This window comes from Pezoporus occidentalis, unplaced genomic scaffold, assembly GCF_034315485.1.
Source record: "Pezoporus occidentalis ecotype Australia unplaced genomic scaffold, CSIRO_AGI_Poc_V1 ctg13, whole genome shotgun sequence".
NCBI classification, from domain to species: Eukaryota; Metazoa; Chordata; class Aves; order Psittaciformes; family Psittacidae; genus Pezoporus; species Pezoporus occidentalis.
The window spans coordinates 10,405,568-10,421,721 of record NW_026913103.1 but is presented as its reverse complement, the minus strand read 5'-3'; the positions used below and the strand labels follow the sequence as shown (position 1 = coordinate 10,421,721).

At 43.9% G+C, this 16,154-nt stretch overlaps 1 protein-coding gene and 1 long non-coding RNA gene across 2 annotated transcripts in view; one reads left to right on the top strand and one right to left on the bottom strand.

Annotated features, from left to right (window-relative positions):
* The window catches only part of ANKRD6 (ankyrin repeat domain 6), a 95,424-nt gene that overhangs the window by 2,842 nt on the left and 76,428 nt on the right, over positions 1-16,154 (bottom strand). The window contains exons 7-18 of the mRNA XM_062608391.1: positions 13,987-14,085; positions 13,220-13,318; positions 9,963-10,061; positions 8,839-8,937; positions 7,006-7,104; positions 6,697-6,774; positions 5,791-5,895; positions 5,406-5,543; positions 5,011-5,187; positions 2,886-3,038; positions 2,194-2,307; positions 522-861 (exon numbers count right to left, since the gene is read on the bottom strand). Coding sequence (XP_062464375.1) covers positions 522-861; positions 2,194-2,307; positions 2,886-3,038; positions 5,011-5,187; positions 5,406-5,543; positions 5,791-5,895; positions 6,697-6,774; positions 7,006-7,104; positions 8,839-8,937; positions 9,963-10,061; positions 13,220-13,318; positions 13,987-14,085 — 1,600 coding nt within the window. The remainder of the gene's footprint in view (positions 1-521; positions 862-2,193; positions 2,308-2,885; positions 3,039-5,010; positions 5,188-5,405; positions 5,544-5,790; positions 5,896-6,696; positions 6,775-7,005; positions 7,105-8,838; positions 8,938-9,962; positions 10,062-13,219; positions 13,319-13,986; positions 14,086-16,154) is intronic.
* LOC134158455 (uncharacterized) lies at positions 5,738-8,009 on the top strand. The gene is made up of 2 exons (XR_009962769.1): positions 5,738-6,846; positions 6,939-8,009. It is a non-coding gene; the product is annotated as an uncharacterized LOC134158455 (long non-coding RNA).

Sequence of the window (16,154 nt, the reverse complement as noted above, 5' to 3'; positions counted from 1 at the left end):
AGCACAGAGAGGTGGCTTGAAATGCTGATCGTTGACTGGGCTGAAATGTTCTCAGCTATTTTTGTCCTTGTCAAAGGAACTAATAATTAAATAAGACTTCGGTTCAAGGGAAAGGAGTATTTTAGGTTCACATCACTGCACCCTGCTGATACAGGTTCCATGCATCTGAAAAGCATTAAATACCCTTCCTTCAGTAGACTTTTTGGATAATCTGCACAACTTCACACCAAAAAACAGGGTAGGAGCAATTCTGACTGGGAAGCTGGAGGAATTTCAGAAAACGGAATTATTCAGAGCACCAGAGAACTTGGCTTCAAAGACACAGTGACATGGAAGCATCAGGAAGAGTCAGTGAAGGGAACTGTGTCTTAAAATATTCCCAGCAGCTGCCTTGGAGTGTATTCTAACCCCAAGACATACGGGATGGGGAAAGCACACAGCCAGAATTAATGTCTGTGGTATTAATACAAGTATCCTTCAGCTGATGAGCTCTCCTTTGCATCAGTATGACATCAAAGTACCTGATAATGTACCTGATGCACCATCCTGTTGAATGCAAAAATGTTGGCCAAAGTTCTGTTCTGGCATCTGGCCTCTGCTCCTTCCCCCATCTTCCGGAGGGCTATTTGGAAGCGTGATATAGGAATGCTGGTGGGAGCCTTCTGACTGCAGCACAGGCTGGTTGGCTTTACAGTCCTTGCCACTGTGGGGGTTGTTCTCAGTATCCAGAGTCTCAGTGAGAGACTCACAAGTGGACAAAGTTGATTTTGGTCTTGATGACCTGGAATCTCCAGACAGCTTGAGCTCCAGATTCTGAATCTTCAACATGCACCAAGTCTTCAGCTCATCGACCAAGGAAATCTATGAGAAGGAGACTGTAATTAGATGATCCTGTGATTAGTTCCAACAGTTACTGGGCTGCTGAGGACATGTGGCAAGGACAAAGAGAAGTAAGCTGAGTGTCTGTGGGCTCAAGATTCCCTATACAGATGCATGTGCTGCCTCTGGGAATATTTAAAGGACTGCAGATCAGAAAAGATGAAGAACTAGGCATTAGTGAATTAAAGGCACCCTCCTTAGTTCCAGCTACCACCTCTTAGTGTTGTGTTTGAAGTAGCACATTCAGATCTAAGTAAGTCCTCTGATCAGGGATGATTGTTTAATTATGCAGTCAATGGTACTTTCTAAGGAACATCACGTGTGGTCAAAGCTGCCATTTTCTAAAGAGTGGAATTCAAATTAGACACTTCCGGGACACTGCTTTATACCACTGCCAACCTCTGCTGGTGGTAAAGATGAGTCCCTCACTAAATGATAAATCACTAACAGCTTTCAAATTACAAAGGTGCTTAGTAAGTGTCAGATGCAGAGGCATTTGCCAGTCAACATTTAAATGATGAGTAGCTCTTTTACTCCCTCGTTCATATGACATCATGAATTTAGGTCTGGCCCTTCTCTGCACATGGACATCTAGTGAAGCCCAACTCAAGTTTTTCCAGTAATTTCAATTAGAGCAAACAGGACATGAACACACATTTCTTAGCATGTTTTAATGGTGAGTTCTTTGCAGAAGCTAGAAGGGCAAGAGCTGGTTCTCTATAGGAACAGCTAATTCTTGTCATGCTGGTTAAACAAGCACACGAACAGAACTTGCCTACTGGCAGTAGCATACAGCTTGGAGATGGTGCAGTGTTGCCAGTGTTGCCAAAAACTTCAGCCTTTTAATGCACAGGGGAAAAAAGATCAGACAGAGAAGAAGGGAGAGATTCAGGCACAACCATGTGGTTGTTAAAAGGAACAATGCAGGTCTTGGTCTTGTTACCATTTGCAGATGTTCCTATGGACATCCTTTAATGAAGCTAAAGCTGAAAGCACAACTTAAAAATTTAGTAGTAGGAATTTTTGCAAAGTACTTTGTTAGGAAAAAAGAACATTTTGTTACAGATCCCATATTTCAGAACCACCAAATTAAATTATGACAGACAGACGGGATTTCACGCTCTCCATTTCTAATGCAAAAGCTTTATAAAGTTGGTTTAGAGAGTAAGGTGGTGATACCAGCGAACAATTTGGTCTTTGAAGCTCTTTTGTCTCTTTTTGCAGAGAAGTCGCCAATATTCCCTCTGCCTGCTGGTGCGAAACTCTTGAGCTGATCCATCTGGGCTAACAGGGAGTAGCTGGTTCAAGCCCTACCTGCTGTTTCTCCCCCTCTTTCTTTTCCAGCTCGGTGTGCTGCTGCAGGCGGTGAAGGCACTCTGTTCTCTCTGCCGAGAGCCGCTCAGCCATGAGCTTGTCTAAAACACGGAGCTGGGGTGGGGGGAAACACACCGTAACTTAGCTGAGGTGATCATGTTAAAAACCAAACCACCCTCCCCCCTACCTGTGAACCTTGTAAGTCAAAGTACTGTCTGTCTTTCATTGTTCATTTCTAGGACTGCTGCCAACAACAATGAGATGTAGCTTGCAAAAAGGTTCAATCACAGAATTAGTGATGGATAACAATTACATTAAAAACAACAAATAATTTAGAGGATCTTGAATCTCAGTGCAAGCAGAATTCAGCAAGAGGGATTTTTACAATTATAAACTGATGAGCTGTAGGACTGCCTTCTGTCTTTAAATTTCCCCTCTTACAGCCTCAAGCAGTTTAGATTTATTGTCTAAAAAAGCACCAGAAGCCACTTTACACATTAAATGTGGGTTTTGCAAGACTAGTTTTCAACATTAGATCCCTGTGGAATATCACAGTTCCCTGGCTAGAGTATTACATTTCAGGTTCATTTTACCACACAGAAGCAATTAAGTGAATCATGGCAACAAAAATGTTCATTAAGCTTAGGATATGTTTTCATATGGGCAAGCAGACCTCCAGGTCATAGTCTTACTTGATGTTGAGTTTTGGTTTCCATCTGGCCCAGCTTAATATTCATCTTATCTTGTACTGTCCCAAACTCAGCTTTTATTTCTTCCACTGTTGCCTCCAGCCGATTCTCCAGTTTATTTATCAGGGGCTCACAACGACATCCATTTATCGGTGCCTGAAAAGAGTCATACATTAACTTGCTACATCCCACTGTCCTCTTGGTGAACTTGGAAAGCCTCCCCAGTCCAGTTATGGGCTCTTCTGTACCATGTGCTGTATCTCAAACTCCTGATAACATCTTAAAGTAGCTCAGCAAACAGGCTATTAGTGGGAAAAGTACAGACTAGAACAGGCTTGATATGATTTATATGGGCACAGCCTAACACACAGCAGTGTTGATTTCGCTGGGGCTACAAGCAGCGATGAGCTCAGCTCATGTACGCCACGGTACTGTGTGCTGTGTAAAGGGATCCCACATCACATGCTGCAGTTCTGAACTGTACCAAAAAAAAGGTTTTGTGGACATGTGTGGTTTTGTGTGCATTTGTTTTCTAACCTAATGACAATAATGTGCTCTTTCTGTTTGTTTTGGTGCTGTGTCACTGCTCCTGCCTGCCTTCACCCTGCTGACATTCAGCTGACCCTTGCCTGCTGTGCACATCGCTGCCTTTGACTCACTTGTCCCAAGTCCCAACGCGCTTCTGCAAGGGGAGCTGCATGACCACATTTAAATCTCTCAGGGAGGTGGTCTCAAAAGGCTCCCTTACAAAAGGACAGCTGATTCTCTTTGGCTTCCTCTGCAGTCTGAAGGCTGGAATCTGCTCCTTCAAGAGGCAAGTCAGGAGCCCAAAGCGGCTGCTCTGAATCTGTCCACAGAGGAGACTCCTTCCCTCTCACCTCTGGCCCTGCAGTACTGTTTCACAAATTGAGGGTTATTCCCTTGGCAGGGGAAGGTGATTGGTTTGCTGAGCACTAAAGAAAGTTTCAGAAATACAGGTACTCAAGAAAATCTGCTCTTCAGAGCCTGAGAACATCAAAGACGACAGACGAGACAGAGCTGTGTCATTTATTTCAAGAAATACTATGTAAGGGTGTCTAGCTCTATTAAGCTAATCTTTGTGAATTGATTATATTTGTGCACAAATCCTGTCTGCTCTCTGCACCTTTCTTCCTGCTCCCCAAGTCTCTCCTACCAGCCCATCTCCTACCATCAGATCCCAGGGGCAAGGAAATACTCCATTCAACATATGAAAGCTCCTGGTGTAGGAGCTTTCATAATCTCTCTTAGGACATATAATTCATATTCTCTCTTAGGATGATCCTGCAGTGCCTGTCTGGAAATTTTCCAAGCATTACACAGGGAGATGGTAAAACCTCCTGAAGTCTGCCTTGAGAGAACTTCAGTCTCTCTGAATTTTTTAACTACAGCAAGGGACAGAGGAGAGCTGGATGATGGCTCTAAGAAGCTAAGGAAATGGAAAGATTGAAATCCCAGAGGTACAGGAGGGCAACATTAAGAACATAATATGGACACTTACAGTGTCTACAGGGAAATTTGCTGGTTTCATGCCTTTTTTTAAATAAATGTGTACTGTTAAATAGTTGCATAATAAAATGACTGTCAGGCTCTAAGCTGGAATAGATGCCCAGGAGCTGGTAACTCCAGATTTATTTGTGAATCAGTTTCTGTATAGCTCCTGCCTCCAGTAATCCTAGAATTCCTAAAGATGCATTGCAATAAACAGAAAGAAAAGTGCTTAAGCTCTTGGTTTAGTGAGCTTCAGTGCTCACCCACTGTTCTCAGTTACTCTCCTTAGAAAAGGCCTTTGCCATCTCAGTATTTCAAAGTGCATCATCAAAGTTCCAATGTTGTTTCCACTCACTGGTCACACTATCTCCAAAAAGGAAATACTCTGCAAATCAAAACTATTGAAGTATATCTTCTTTGACACACACAAACCCAGACTATTGTTTATCAGACTTCAGGCCAAAATGCTGCTGAAGCCCAAACAAGGAAAACAAACCCACAGTCATGATTCCGTACCCCCCAGAATGCAGTTAGTTGAGCACATTCTCTATCTGTTAGCTACCAGTGTCCCGAGCGCTGCTTCCGACATCCCGCTTCAGGAGGGCAGTATCCAGCTCACCTGCATCACCTTCCCATCCTTCCCTCGGTAAAGCGTGTAGAGCTGGTAGGCTCGGACCTCGTGGGGAGGCGGTGGAGAGAAGCAGTGATGCTTACTTCTGCGCTTAGGCACGTTTTGCTGGGCCCGAGGGAGTGTCTGCTGATCGGCTGGGGAGATGGGGTCTGAGAGTGCCAAGATCTGCAGGAAATACATACAACGTTTGCCCCATTTATGAGCCCCATGGTGGGAACAGGACAAACCCATCGTGACAATTACACAATCTGTTTCTGTCTGAAGACTACTACCTCTGCCCATGAGCATGGCAGGCCTGCTGCCCTGACTCGCCAACACACGGGACAACAGAACTATTGCTCAACAATTATCCCTTCCCTCTGCTGTTTTAAACCTACTCATACCTTTTCCTTTGGCTTTTTCTTTTTACTCTTTTTCCCTTTGAGATCAGGTGAGGTTGACTGGGGTTCATCCTTCAGATCACTCTTCTTCTGTGGTGGCTGGTCACTGCTCGGTGTGTCATCAGCAGCTGAGATGCTACCCTGCTTGAAGCAAAGACAGGGAGTTCAGAGTGTTTGCATAGATGGAGAAAAGGTGCCTTTTCTTCAGTTGCCCAGTTTTAAGCTGCTCTGCACACATGAGTGAGCAACCCTTTAGCAGCACAGCACCACAGACTGCCTCAGACAGCTGCTGTGTTCATGCACAAGTGATGGCTCCAAAGAGCTTTGGTCCTGATGGAATTTACAATCCCCCCTCACAGGAGACGCAGCTGGTAACGTAGAGCTATACCTTGCTCTGTACCACTTCATCTCGTGGTACTGACTGAGCTCGCCTTTCCTCCTTCAGTCTCTCTCTCTTCTTCCTCAGGCTTCTTCCACGGTTAAAGCGTGAGACCTGAAGACAGACCACACTGTTACTCAGTGATGTCATGCTCTTTCTTACCACAGAAGCCAAGTAATAGAGTAATACCCTTTTCACCTCTGTCTGAAAGGCAATGGATAAAGGAGAATGTGTTGCCAGATGAACACTGATGGGCCAAGCACCATGGGTGCCAATAGCTGTGAAAACACACCACCACTAAGGCAAGTCTGTAAGGACACTTTGCAATTCCCTGGAGAGGTAAGCACCTCCTGTGTCCTCCAGCTGGTTGCCAAGCCAAGCCCAGCCCTTTTCACTCAGAGGTAACAAAGAGGAGCAGGGCAGCAACCGCACTTTGTCTCATACCAGAATAGAGAGCCCTACCATGTGCCTTCTGACCCGAAGAGCATTGCAGCGTTTCACATGCAGCAGCACAGTACAAACAGGACATTTTGTCCCCATTTCTAAGCATCTTCCAGTGCAACGAGGATGAGAGATGCCTGAAGCAGGCAGCAGAGCAACACAACCCAGGAACTTTAGGGTACAGGGTAGCTTTCTAACCCCTGGGCCACAATGGCAAACAAGTGCCTCTGGCTGCTCCATCCTCTGCCAGTCAGGCCAGTGGGATCTCTGACAGCGCTTAATGCTGTGGAGGCTTAATCTGCACACCTTGCTGGGCTTGGGGGCTGAAAAGCTCCACATCAACATACCCGAGGCCAGCACACAGTGCCAGCAGAAACACAGGCACCTTTCACAGCAGAAGAGGATGTGACTTCTCAAGGTTAACTGGACTCGGCTCCAAGTGTATGTGTGTACTGGGGAAGATCTGTAACGTACCTGTGATGATTTAGTGAGGAGGAGTGCAACCTCAGGGTTATTGTGCTGTCTGGCAACCTCTAGAGGGGTCTGACCTGCCTGAGAGGAAAAAGAAAATGGCATTTCCTTCCAAACAGAAGCCCCTGGAAATGTGGGATTTCTCCACCCAAAGTTAGTACATGCTCTGTGCACAAGAGTGAAGTTAACTGCTTTCATTTACCCCAATTTAATTCAGCTCTAACACCCAAATTACTTTCTACCAGCGCTACAAAGAGCATTGAAGGGAGTCTGCATTAATATAAGTTACCAACAAAACTCTGTGCTGCTTACATTGTTGACAACAGATGTGTCAGCCCCTGCCTCCAGCAACAGCTTAACCACCTTCCTGTGATTGAGAGCAGCAGCTACATGGAGCGCAGTATCCCCTGCCTGCAAGTCAGAAAGCAAAGAACAACGGTGTAACACGCGTCCTTGGGTCTCACCCTGCAGAAATCACACCTCCCTAAAAGAGGCTCAGAGTTCAAGAGACCTGCACTCATTGAGCTTAAATAAGGCCTGTTCAGTAAGAAAAATAGAATTAGGAGGAAGGGGACAGGAGGGGGCAGAAACTACTTCAGGGCAAGGACCTGCTTCAGCCTGGTTTTGAGAAACGCAGCCGGGGTGCTGGTGATCTGGTTTAACTGAAACAAGTGATACACAATGCAGCCGGGAGGCAGCCCAGCTCTACCACCAGCAAATGGATAAGACATCAGAGGGCAGAACCGGTTTTCCTACCACATCCTTCTCTTTTTTCTGGGTTTGATTATTTGGTGCACAGACGGTCAACTCTCACGTTACTCAAAACCAGCCAGGTAGGTACAAGCAGCGTGGTGGCTGGTATTCCCTTCAGGAGATTCCTCAAGAAAAACAGGGTTTGGATGAAAGCCAGGAGCGATCCAGGTCCTGCATAACACACTGCCCTGCCCTTGTCCCAGCACAGACAGGTGAAGACAGGTGTGATCAGATTCGGGTACCACTAACACAGTTAGCAGCTGTTCAAAGGAGACGGGACATGTGGATGTAATGCCTTCCTGTCTCCTCTGCCTTGCATTCTGCCTTCAGAAAATTACATCTTCTTGAGACTAGTGGATGTCTGCTGCTTGTCGCTAACCTGGCTGAGGTGTACTCATAAAATCATTATATGTGCAAATATGGAACAACTTTGGGTAGTGCTGGGGAATGGAGGGAAGGGGTGTCTCTCTGGGCCAGGTTCACACCGGTTAATCTTAATATTCAGTAGCTCATTTTGCAAGTTTAAAGACTCATTTCCAAATAAAATTACACAGTAAATTCAACATACTGAAACCCTTTTTGTTTGGTGTAATAGCTCATATCTGAGAAACAAGATTAAATGTACACATCAGAAAACATCTTTATGATGCTCAACCACACATGGAAAGTTTCCCAGGAGCGTGAGACGATGTGGTTAAGCACCACATAAACTATTTATTTAGCAGATTTAATACATCTTGATGTACTAAATCCATTCCCTTCTACCACACAATTAGGCTATGCTATAGGTATAAAATCAATCACTTCTCTATAAACAGCTATGGATGATTAATCCTAGGTTAGACTGACCATTACTTTGAATTTAAAGCATATTTTTTCTTCACTTTTATGTTATTTCAATTCCCCATGCTGCAAATGCAGCAAAGAAAATTATTCAGAGGAATTTGCACTTTTATAGTATCTGAATGTTAGTGAGTTCTGCTTTACAATGTCTCTGTAATGGCCACAGGATCATTAAATCCTAGTTACAGAGGAGAAAATGGGCCCCCATAAAACAACCAAGTCTCTTGCCCAGTCCCATTCTGCTAAGAACTGATAAGGCCCCAAGTGCGCCAACTCCTAACCTCATGCCACTACCGTCCCAGACCCCCTTCCTATTACCAACATATGATTGCAGAACCTCATAAATAGGCAATGCTTTAAAGAAATGATGCAAATGTGATGGCAAAATAATAAACCACTTTTATGCTATTACTTTAAGGCTGTTCTTAAAAGCATTTGGTGGTACAGTGAAACACAGAGTGAAGTGGGATCACTTGGGTAGGAATCCCTCTTCCCAACAACTAGCCATATGCAAAGGGCACAAAGTCACAATGAGGTTCATGCACTGACCTGGTTCTTTTCATGGACAGAACAGAAAGCACTGAGCAGCACCCTAATGATGGGCAAGTGATTATAACGAGCAGCCACATGCAGACAGGTATCTCCTGCCTGCAAACAGAAACAAAGCTCTGAGCATGTAATCGCAGTAGTAAAGCTTGCACTTGTCAAGGCATTCAAGGATGAAACAATCCTATTAAACCAAAGAGAGCAGCAAGTGCCACACACCTCCACTGAACAGCAATGCTGTCTCCTCTGCAGTACAAAACCTGCTATCGCAGTGGGTGTGAGTGTGTGTGTGTGTGATTTAGCAAGAGCTGGGCCCAGGCAAGCTGGGGGTAGAAATTCTTTAACCACTGGTGGGAAATACTGGGATCACAAAATGCTGCTTTCCTGCACTACAAAACCTGATCTACATTTTTACATTAAATCTGTTCTTCTGAACCACAAACCAATGTGGTCTGGATGCTCAATGGTGCTGCACATAATGAATAAATATGGGAGCGGGGGACAGAGCAGCATCCCCAGGAGGGGTGGCACATGCGCAGCTGGCGCTGGGAGCAGAACCCCATGGGTTTCACTTTGTGTGCCTCTGCCCACCTTGCTATCAAGCAAGGGACAAAAACATCTGGCTTCCTTCTCATTATAAAATAGGAGGAAAGCTGTCTGAAACTGAAGTCACCTTCCATCTACGTCATGACAGATCGACACACAGTACACATGATCTGTCTCAATGGGGCAGGTCTGAAGACTTTCACCAGTCTGGCATAAAAACCCCTTTTAAGTCTTTCATCTTTCTGAAAGAAGAACCCTTCTGCAGAACTGCACAACAGTGTATGAGTCAGGCCATCAGGACCTCAAAAAGCAGCAAAGGACCAGCTGTCTCAGTCTGTGCAACAGCAAAACCCCCTATGACTCCTTCCATCCCCACTCAAGAGACGGATACAAGTAGTACATTGTTCAGTCCTATGAGAACCATTCCTGCACAGGATGTATACAATGGTTTGTTAGTGGCATTTTTCAGTAGCATTTATAGCAAAAACCACAGCTGAAAGTATTTCTGAGTATTCCCAAAAGTTAAAGTAACAGCTAAAACAAAGGCACACAAAAATGAGCACGTTCTTTTCAAAACTCACGTTGTTTTTGAGGTCTGCTCGAGATCCTCCAAGTAATAAAACACGAGTGCTCTGGGAATGGCTATTCTGGCAAGCCAGGTGAAGAGGGGTGTTACCTGCCTTAGAGAAACACAGGAAAATATAAAAGTCGTGGTTAGAAATTGTACACGAACATTAAAAAAAAACCTCACAGCTCTTCCCACAAGAAGATCCCACCAGGAAGAGGATAATGTCGCTGTTATTTTCCCAAAGATATGAACTGAATGAACCTGGAGACAGAAATACCCTCTTCATCCTGTGAATTATTTATCTGGGATATAATAAAGGCAGTTTCCAGGGGGTCTCACATGTCAGGATGCAGATTTTAGGCTATCATCGGGAAGCTGCAATGTTCAGAAAGCACACCAGTCTCCATCCAGCATGAGAAGGTTAAAAAAAAAAAGCCACCCAAACCCCAGACAATCACATGCTAAGATTCCTGAAAGGAGCAAACATGCAGCTTTTACGGACAGAAATGAAAGAAGAGGTTGCTTGTCTATTGTCTTTCTAGCACTGTGAAGCATTTTATCAGTCTGACAAGTTTTTCTGGCAGCATTTGGCTTTTGTTGGCCTGAAATTGCTTGGGATTTTTGGCTCCTGGGAACTAGAAAAAAAATCAGCTCAGGTGACTAGTTTTCCCATGCTTACTATGCTGCCTGTTCACTTTGATTATGTCCTTTAACTTGTTCCCCATGCTTTCAAGACACAGATCAAAGCTGCAGGGTTTGAATTACAAACAGCCAATTCTTAGGTCTTCAGTTCCACATTACAGACTGTTTCTCTAAGCTGTGGCAGACATGAACATTTTCTTTCTCAGCTAAATTGCATTTAAGTGTCAATTATTTCCCTCCTGGGTTTATTGCCTCTGCAATGCCTTTATCATGTGGTGTTTAGAAGGTCAGCCACGGTGGGAAAGCAGAAAGGTCCTGTACAGTTGCTGAGGGGCAAGGAGTTCTAAGCTGGGAGAAGTCATGGTTCTGGTGCCTGGGGACAGGGCTCACAGAAGAGGCTCTCCTCAGCTTCCTTGAGAGGGAGAGTGGATCCAAGTCGTACCAGTCTGAAGGTCTTCACTGGTCTGCTGAATCTTCACCAGAACATGCAGACTGATGGAGGATCTACAAAGAAGGCTACAACTGATCTAACAGGATGATCTACCACAGCAGAAGAGTTTCATTAAGCCAACTTGACTGAAAGTAAATCGCATCTCCAGGGTGACTGCTGCACAGGAGGAATATGGCTACCCAGGTGCATTCCCTATGCGTTGTCCCTTCTTCAAATGCCTGCCTGAAATGCTTTTAAAACTTGCCTTTAAAGTCCTAGGTGTTCTGTCAGGCCTCTGCATTTCACTTCAAGGCAGAGGCCAGCCAGGCAATTGAAGATGGGAGTCATCTTCAATTGCATCGCCCTTACATACACTGTGGTCTAGGTGCTGTGCTGCAAGAAGTGCATCTGTACAAGCGTTCCCAGGACATATCAACCAGGAGTTACAGAATATACAGTCTCAAATCCCTCCCACCTCCTGCTGCTTAGCAGCGTTTGACAAGTCTAACAGCCTGTATCTGTCCCAGCCAGCCAAAAATGGCATGATGCTCAGGTTTAAGTCAACAGCCTGTGTATAGCATGATCCTGCCTATGGCACTCAGCCCTGGTGTCTGAAAGTTTCTGTGTAGTCATCAATAACATAAGAATTTGAGAGACCAGAGAAAACATTCTGGGATTAGACAGAGTAAAACTCTTCATCTGCCTTGAAATCAAAAGGGGTAGAAGCACGAGCATGTGTGCAAGCATGCACGATTCCTGCATTTTTCAGCAGCTCCTGAGAAAAGATCCTGTATATTAAAAAACACCCAAACAGTGAAATGCAAAGGGAGAGGATGTCTTACCCTGTGTGTGAGACATGAAAGACCAGCACAGGAGCTGGTCATGCAGTGTTAGTCTGCCAGTCATACTTCAGACATCAACCCTGCTGAGCTATTCTGTGCACGTGCTTTCCAAGACACGTTGTCCCCAGTTGACATAGGCTGTACTACAAGCTAAGTCTTCTGCTACCCGAGCATGCCCAATAACCAGACTTGCATCTTAAACCCACACTTTGCAGAGACATGTACATATATACATAGACAAAGGTATTGAGAGATCGGAGTATAATGGTTTACAAGACTATAAAGTCAAGCATGGGAAGTTCCTGAAGTACCTTTGATACAAATCTAGGTGAACATTACCACAAAAACAATTCCACAAAGAAAAATTGAAGTTGGAACAATATAAAAGAAGGAATACATATAAAACAGTATCACAGATCATGTAATTATGGACCACAGAGTGACCATGCTTGTACGTATACATGTGCACATACAGAAACACCGTGCCCAGGCAACGTGCCTTTTTACTCATAGACTCTGACCAGCTCTGTCCTTTCTTCACTAGCCACTCTCAGTTGTTGTTTCAGGGACACATTTACCAAGACATGCTCAGAGTTCCCATACAGCCAGGCCAAAGCCCTCTCACCTGCAACGAAGGACATGGCGCCAACCATGCAATCTGACTGGCCTACTGGCACAGTCGTCCAAACGCCAGCTCAGCTGACACCACAGGCTGCTACTGCCATTTCCATGAATTTCTGAATTACTGAATTGAAGTCTCCACAGGTTTTACAATTAGAGTGGAACTAAAGCCCCTTGGCTCTGTCCTTCTTTCCTCTAAACTGCTCTCAAGGTATCATGAATACTAAAAGGAACATAATCTGGGTTCATTACAGGATTTTGGTAAGAGTCTACACTATTATATTAGGAAGAACTTTCTAACAAAAGATACACTATTTTTTCCCCTATGTGGCTTACATTCCTTTGGCTGTTTGATTTCCAAAAAACATACTGGCTTTTGAAAGCCATTTTCCTATTAGGACAATTCATTTTCATTTTAAATCACACCAAGCACAATGACTACGCTTGGTATAAATTAGAACACCATGGAGACTTCCACAGGAATTGCAGCATTCCTCAGCTGTAATTAATGTATCATTCAATGTGCTATTGAGTTCCCTCTGCCTCAGCTGTCAAAATATGAACTCCCCAATGCCTGTGGAGGAACCATCCAGGCATAATAAATGCAAAAAAAGAAGAAAAAGAATCCCACTCAGTAGTCCCCACCTACTGAGAAATGCCATGGCCACACATTGCCAGGGCTGAGCATCAGCCACCATACACTAGAACTGAAAGCTCCTCCCGCATGGGTCTCACCTTGTTCTTGGCAAGAACGTTGGCTCCTGCTTTAACGAGCACTTTGGCAGACTGACTGAATCCATGCCAACAAGCTTCGTGAAGAGCAGTGTTCCCATCCTGCAGAGCACACACACAAGGAGAAGGTTAGCGTCCTGTGTCCACCACACTCAGAGTAATGTTACATTCAGAGCTCAGCAGCTGCACACCCCGCTGCTCTCTTTACAAATAAAACCATTTTCCTTTCGTACCAGTTTATTTTCTATTTCATTTTTACAAGAGGGTAAAAATATTGTTTCTTTCATTTGAATCTTGGAATTGGTTATATTTACTCCACAACTAAATTTACAGCCTGGGATTGTCAGTTTCTAGGATAGTCAAGGGAAACTGTGCAGTGTTTAAGTAGGGCACAGTATGGTTGTACATTAATTTCTCCCTTAAGGAGCTGAGAACAGACTCTTAAACTAAAAACTACCATAGAATCATAGAACAGTTTGGGTTGGAAGGGACCTTAAAGTTCATCCAGTTCCAACTCCCCTGCCATGGGCAGGGACACCTTCCACTAGACCAGGTTGCTCAAAGCCCCATCAGCCTGTTATAAAAAAAAAAAATGAATCAGTAATTCATATTGAAAAGATGGAACAGTGTTTTTCCAGTGTAACTGTTCCAATTACTTTCAAAGCATCAGATACTTACTCAGGAGTATAAACCTTAACTTTGTTTCTGAGACCTTAGTCTTACTGGCTGGCAAAGCTGCCATCCTACAGGGCTTTGCTTTCACCCGTTACCTTGTCTTGTCTGTCCAAAGCACACCCCTCTTGAATCAGAGTTGCTATAATATCGGTGTTCCCTACAACAGCAGCCCGGTGCAATGCTGTCTGATCACCCTGCAAAAGAAACAAGTTTGTGATCAGTACCATTCCCACCTCATTCTGACTCAATGCAAACCCATACAACACACACAGGGGCTGCATCTTCAACACAGGTTGTGTTTCAACTCAAGCTGCCTTTGAAAACAGTCCTTGTAAACAACTGTCATTAAAGTTTCTAAGATTAATGAATTTATTGAAAGTATTAGAGAACTACAAACCAACTGCTTAGAGAAGTTTGCAAGTCATCACAATCCCATATACAGGTTTGAAGGGCACTAAAACCATGGTAGTATTAGAAGGCACTGAATCTAACACATTTGGCACAACGTGTCTAATAATCAACAGTATCTGTACGGAACTAAAGGGAATTGCAGGCTGCCGTAACTCATCATAATGATTCTCCAGTACTTTCACTAACTGGATGAGGCTCTCCTGTTTTGGCTCTGACTGCTCCATTAGCCCTGCTTAGGATAAGGAGCATGAGATGAGAGTGGTTGCTTTAGCACCTCTGATGAGTTTACTAATTAGGGCTAAGAGTTGAGGCAATTTTATGATGAAGACCACAACTGCAAGACCCATCAGCTTCAAGCAACTGAGCATCTTGAGGTCCAAATGACTTTCATTTCTCATTGACTGGCCACATAACAGCAACAAGCAAGCTTCTTACATTGGTTTATTTCCTTTACAGCCAAGCTTCCAAAAGAAGTGATGCTGATGCAGTCATCTTGTTTGACTGCCCACCTATTGCCCCCCTAACAACTGCTGAACTCATTCGCTGAGCTATAGAGCCCAAGATTAATCTTCAGAACCTGAAGACTGAAGAGACACGAACTACTGGCCCTACCTATATGGGGTTATCCATACATTTTTATGCGCATGTTGGTGAGACCATGATAAAAGAGAGGGAATAGAAGATTTATGCAGCAGCATGTAAGACACCAACCAGTGGAAAAATGAGCTGCAGTAGCTCCACTGCTGCCACAACAACCGGCCTTGGCTTTCCTCTGAAGATACTTTGAACCTCCAATGCTGAAGCACAGCCTGAGTCCAGGCACAAAGACTTAGCTTCAAAGCTGCACACATCCCCCTTTTTTGGGGATGAATAAACAGAGTATGAATTCAATCCTCTTCTGCTGATCTAGATAATGCTCACCAAAATCCACAGAGGGCAGAGATATGCAGTGTATCCTGAGGAAGAAAAGCTTGCAGGAAGCTAGCCCTAAATAGGTTCAAAAGTTCTCTGCTACAAATCTTTATCAGATGACGCCACATTATACTGAATACTAAAACTAGAGAAATTTCTGTATTTTCTGTCCTACAGTCTGCACATCTTAACTGGATAATTTGAATAATTTGTTCTCAAAGGCAATTAACAGCTGACTTTAAAATCGCTCTTGGTGGGCTTCTTTTGTGCTAATGACAGCAAAATAGTTATTAATCCATAAAGGAAAATTAGCATTGCCAACCACAACCTTTCAGTAACCCCTCAAATGCCAACCCCCTCCCCCCCAGTAAACCATTAAATTGGCTTATAATCATGAAGTTGCTTTTAAAAAATTGTGTTGAAGGATTTTTGTTTAAACTTGCTATGTCCGTGTTGTCTCTAGAGGTCACAGACTCTTATTTTTGTTCTTGCCCCTATTAAGACTGGAAATGTGTTTTAAGAGATTTCAAACAAAGATAGTAAATGTCACAGGAACTGGGACTTTCAGACAAACACAAAGTATTGGAAAATTGACAACACTGCAAGTTCTCTGAACCTGTGTATCTGTTCCACATTTAAAGCTAACCAACACGTTATGGAAAATGTCCAAAATATACCATCTCATAAGTGCAAGTGCCAGTTTCCAGTAACTATTCCTACACAGAAATCTGCTTGCTAACAAGCTGGGAAAGTACTTATAACCTTTTTTTTGCTAATACATGGTACCGATGACAGTAGCTACTGCAGCAATGGGTAATGTGGACAGTGCAAAGGTCATTTTAGCTGACTACCACGAAGTGGAAAGTAATCCATCAACCTATCCCTGCCAACTGGCATTGCTGCACCAGCAAACCTCCAGAAAATATTATAATAAAGACTA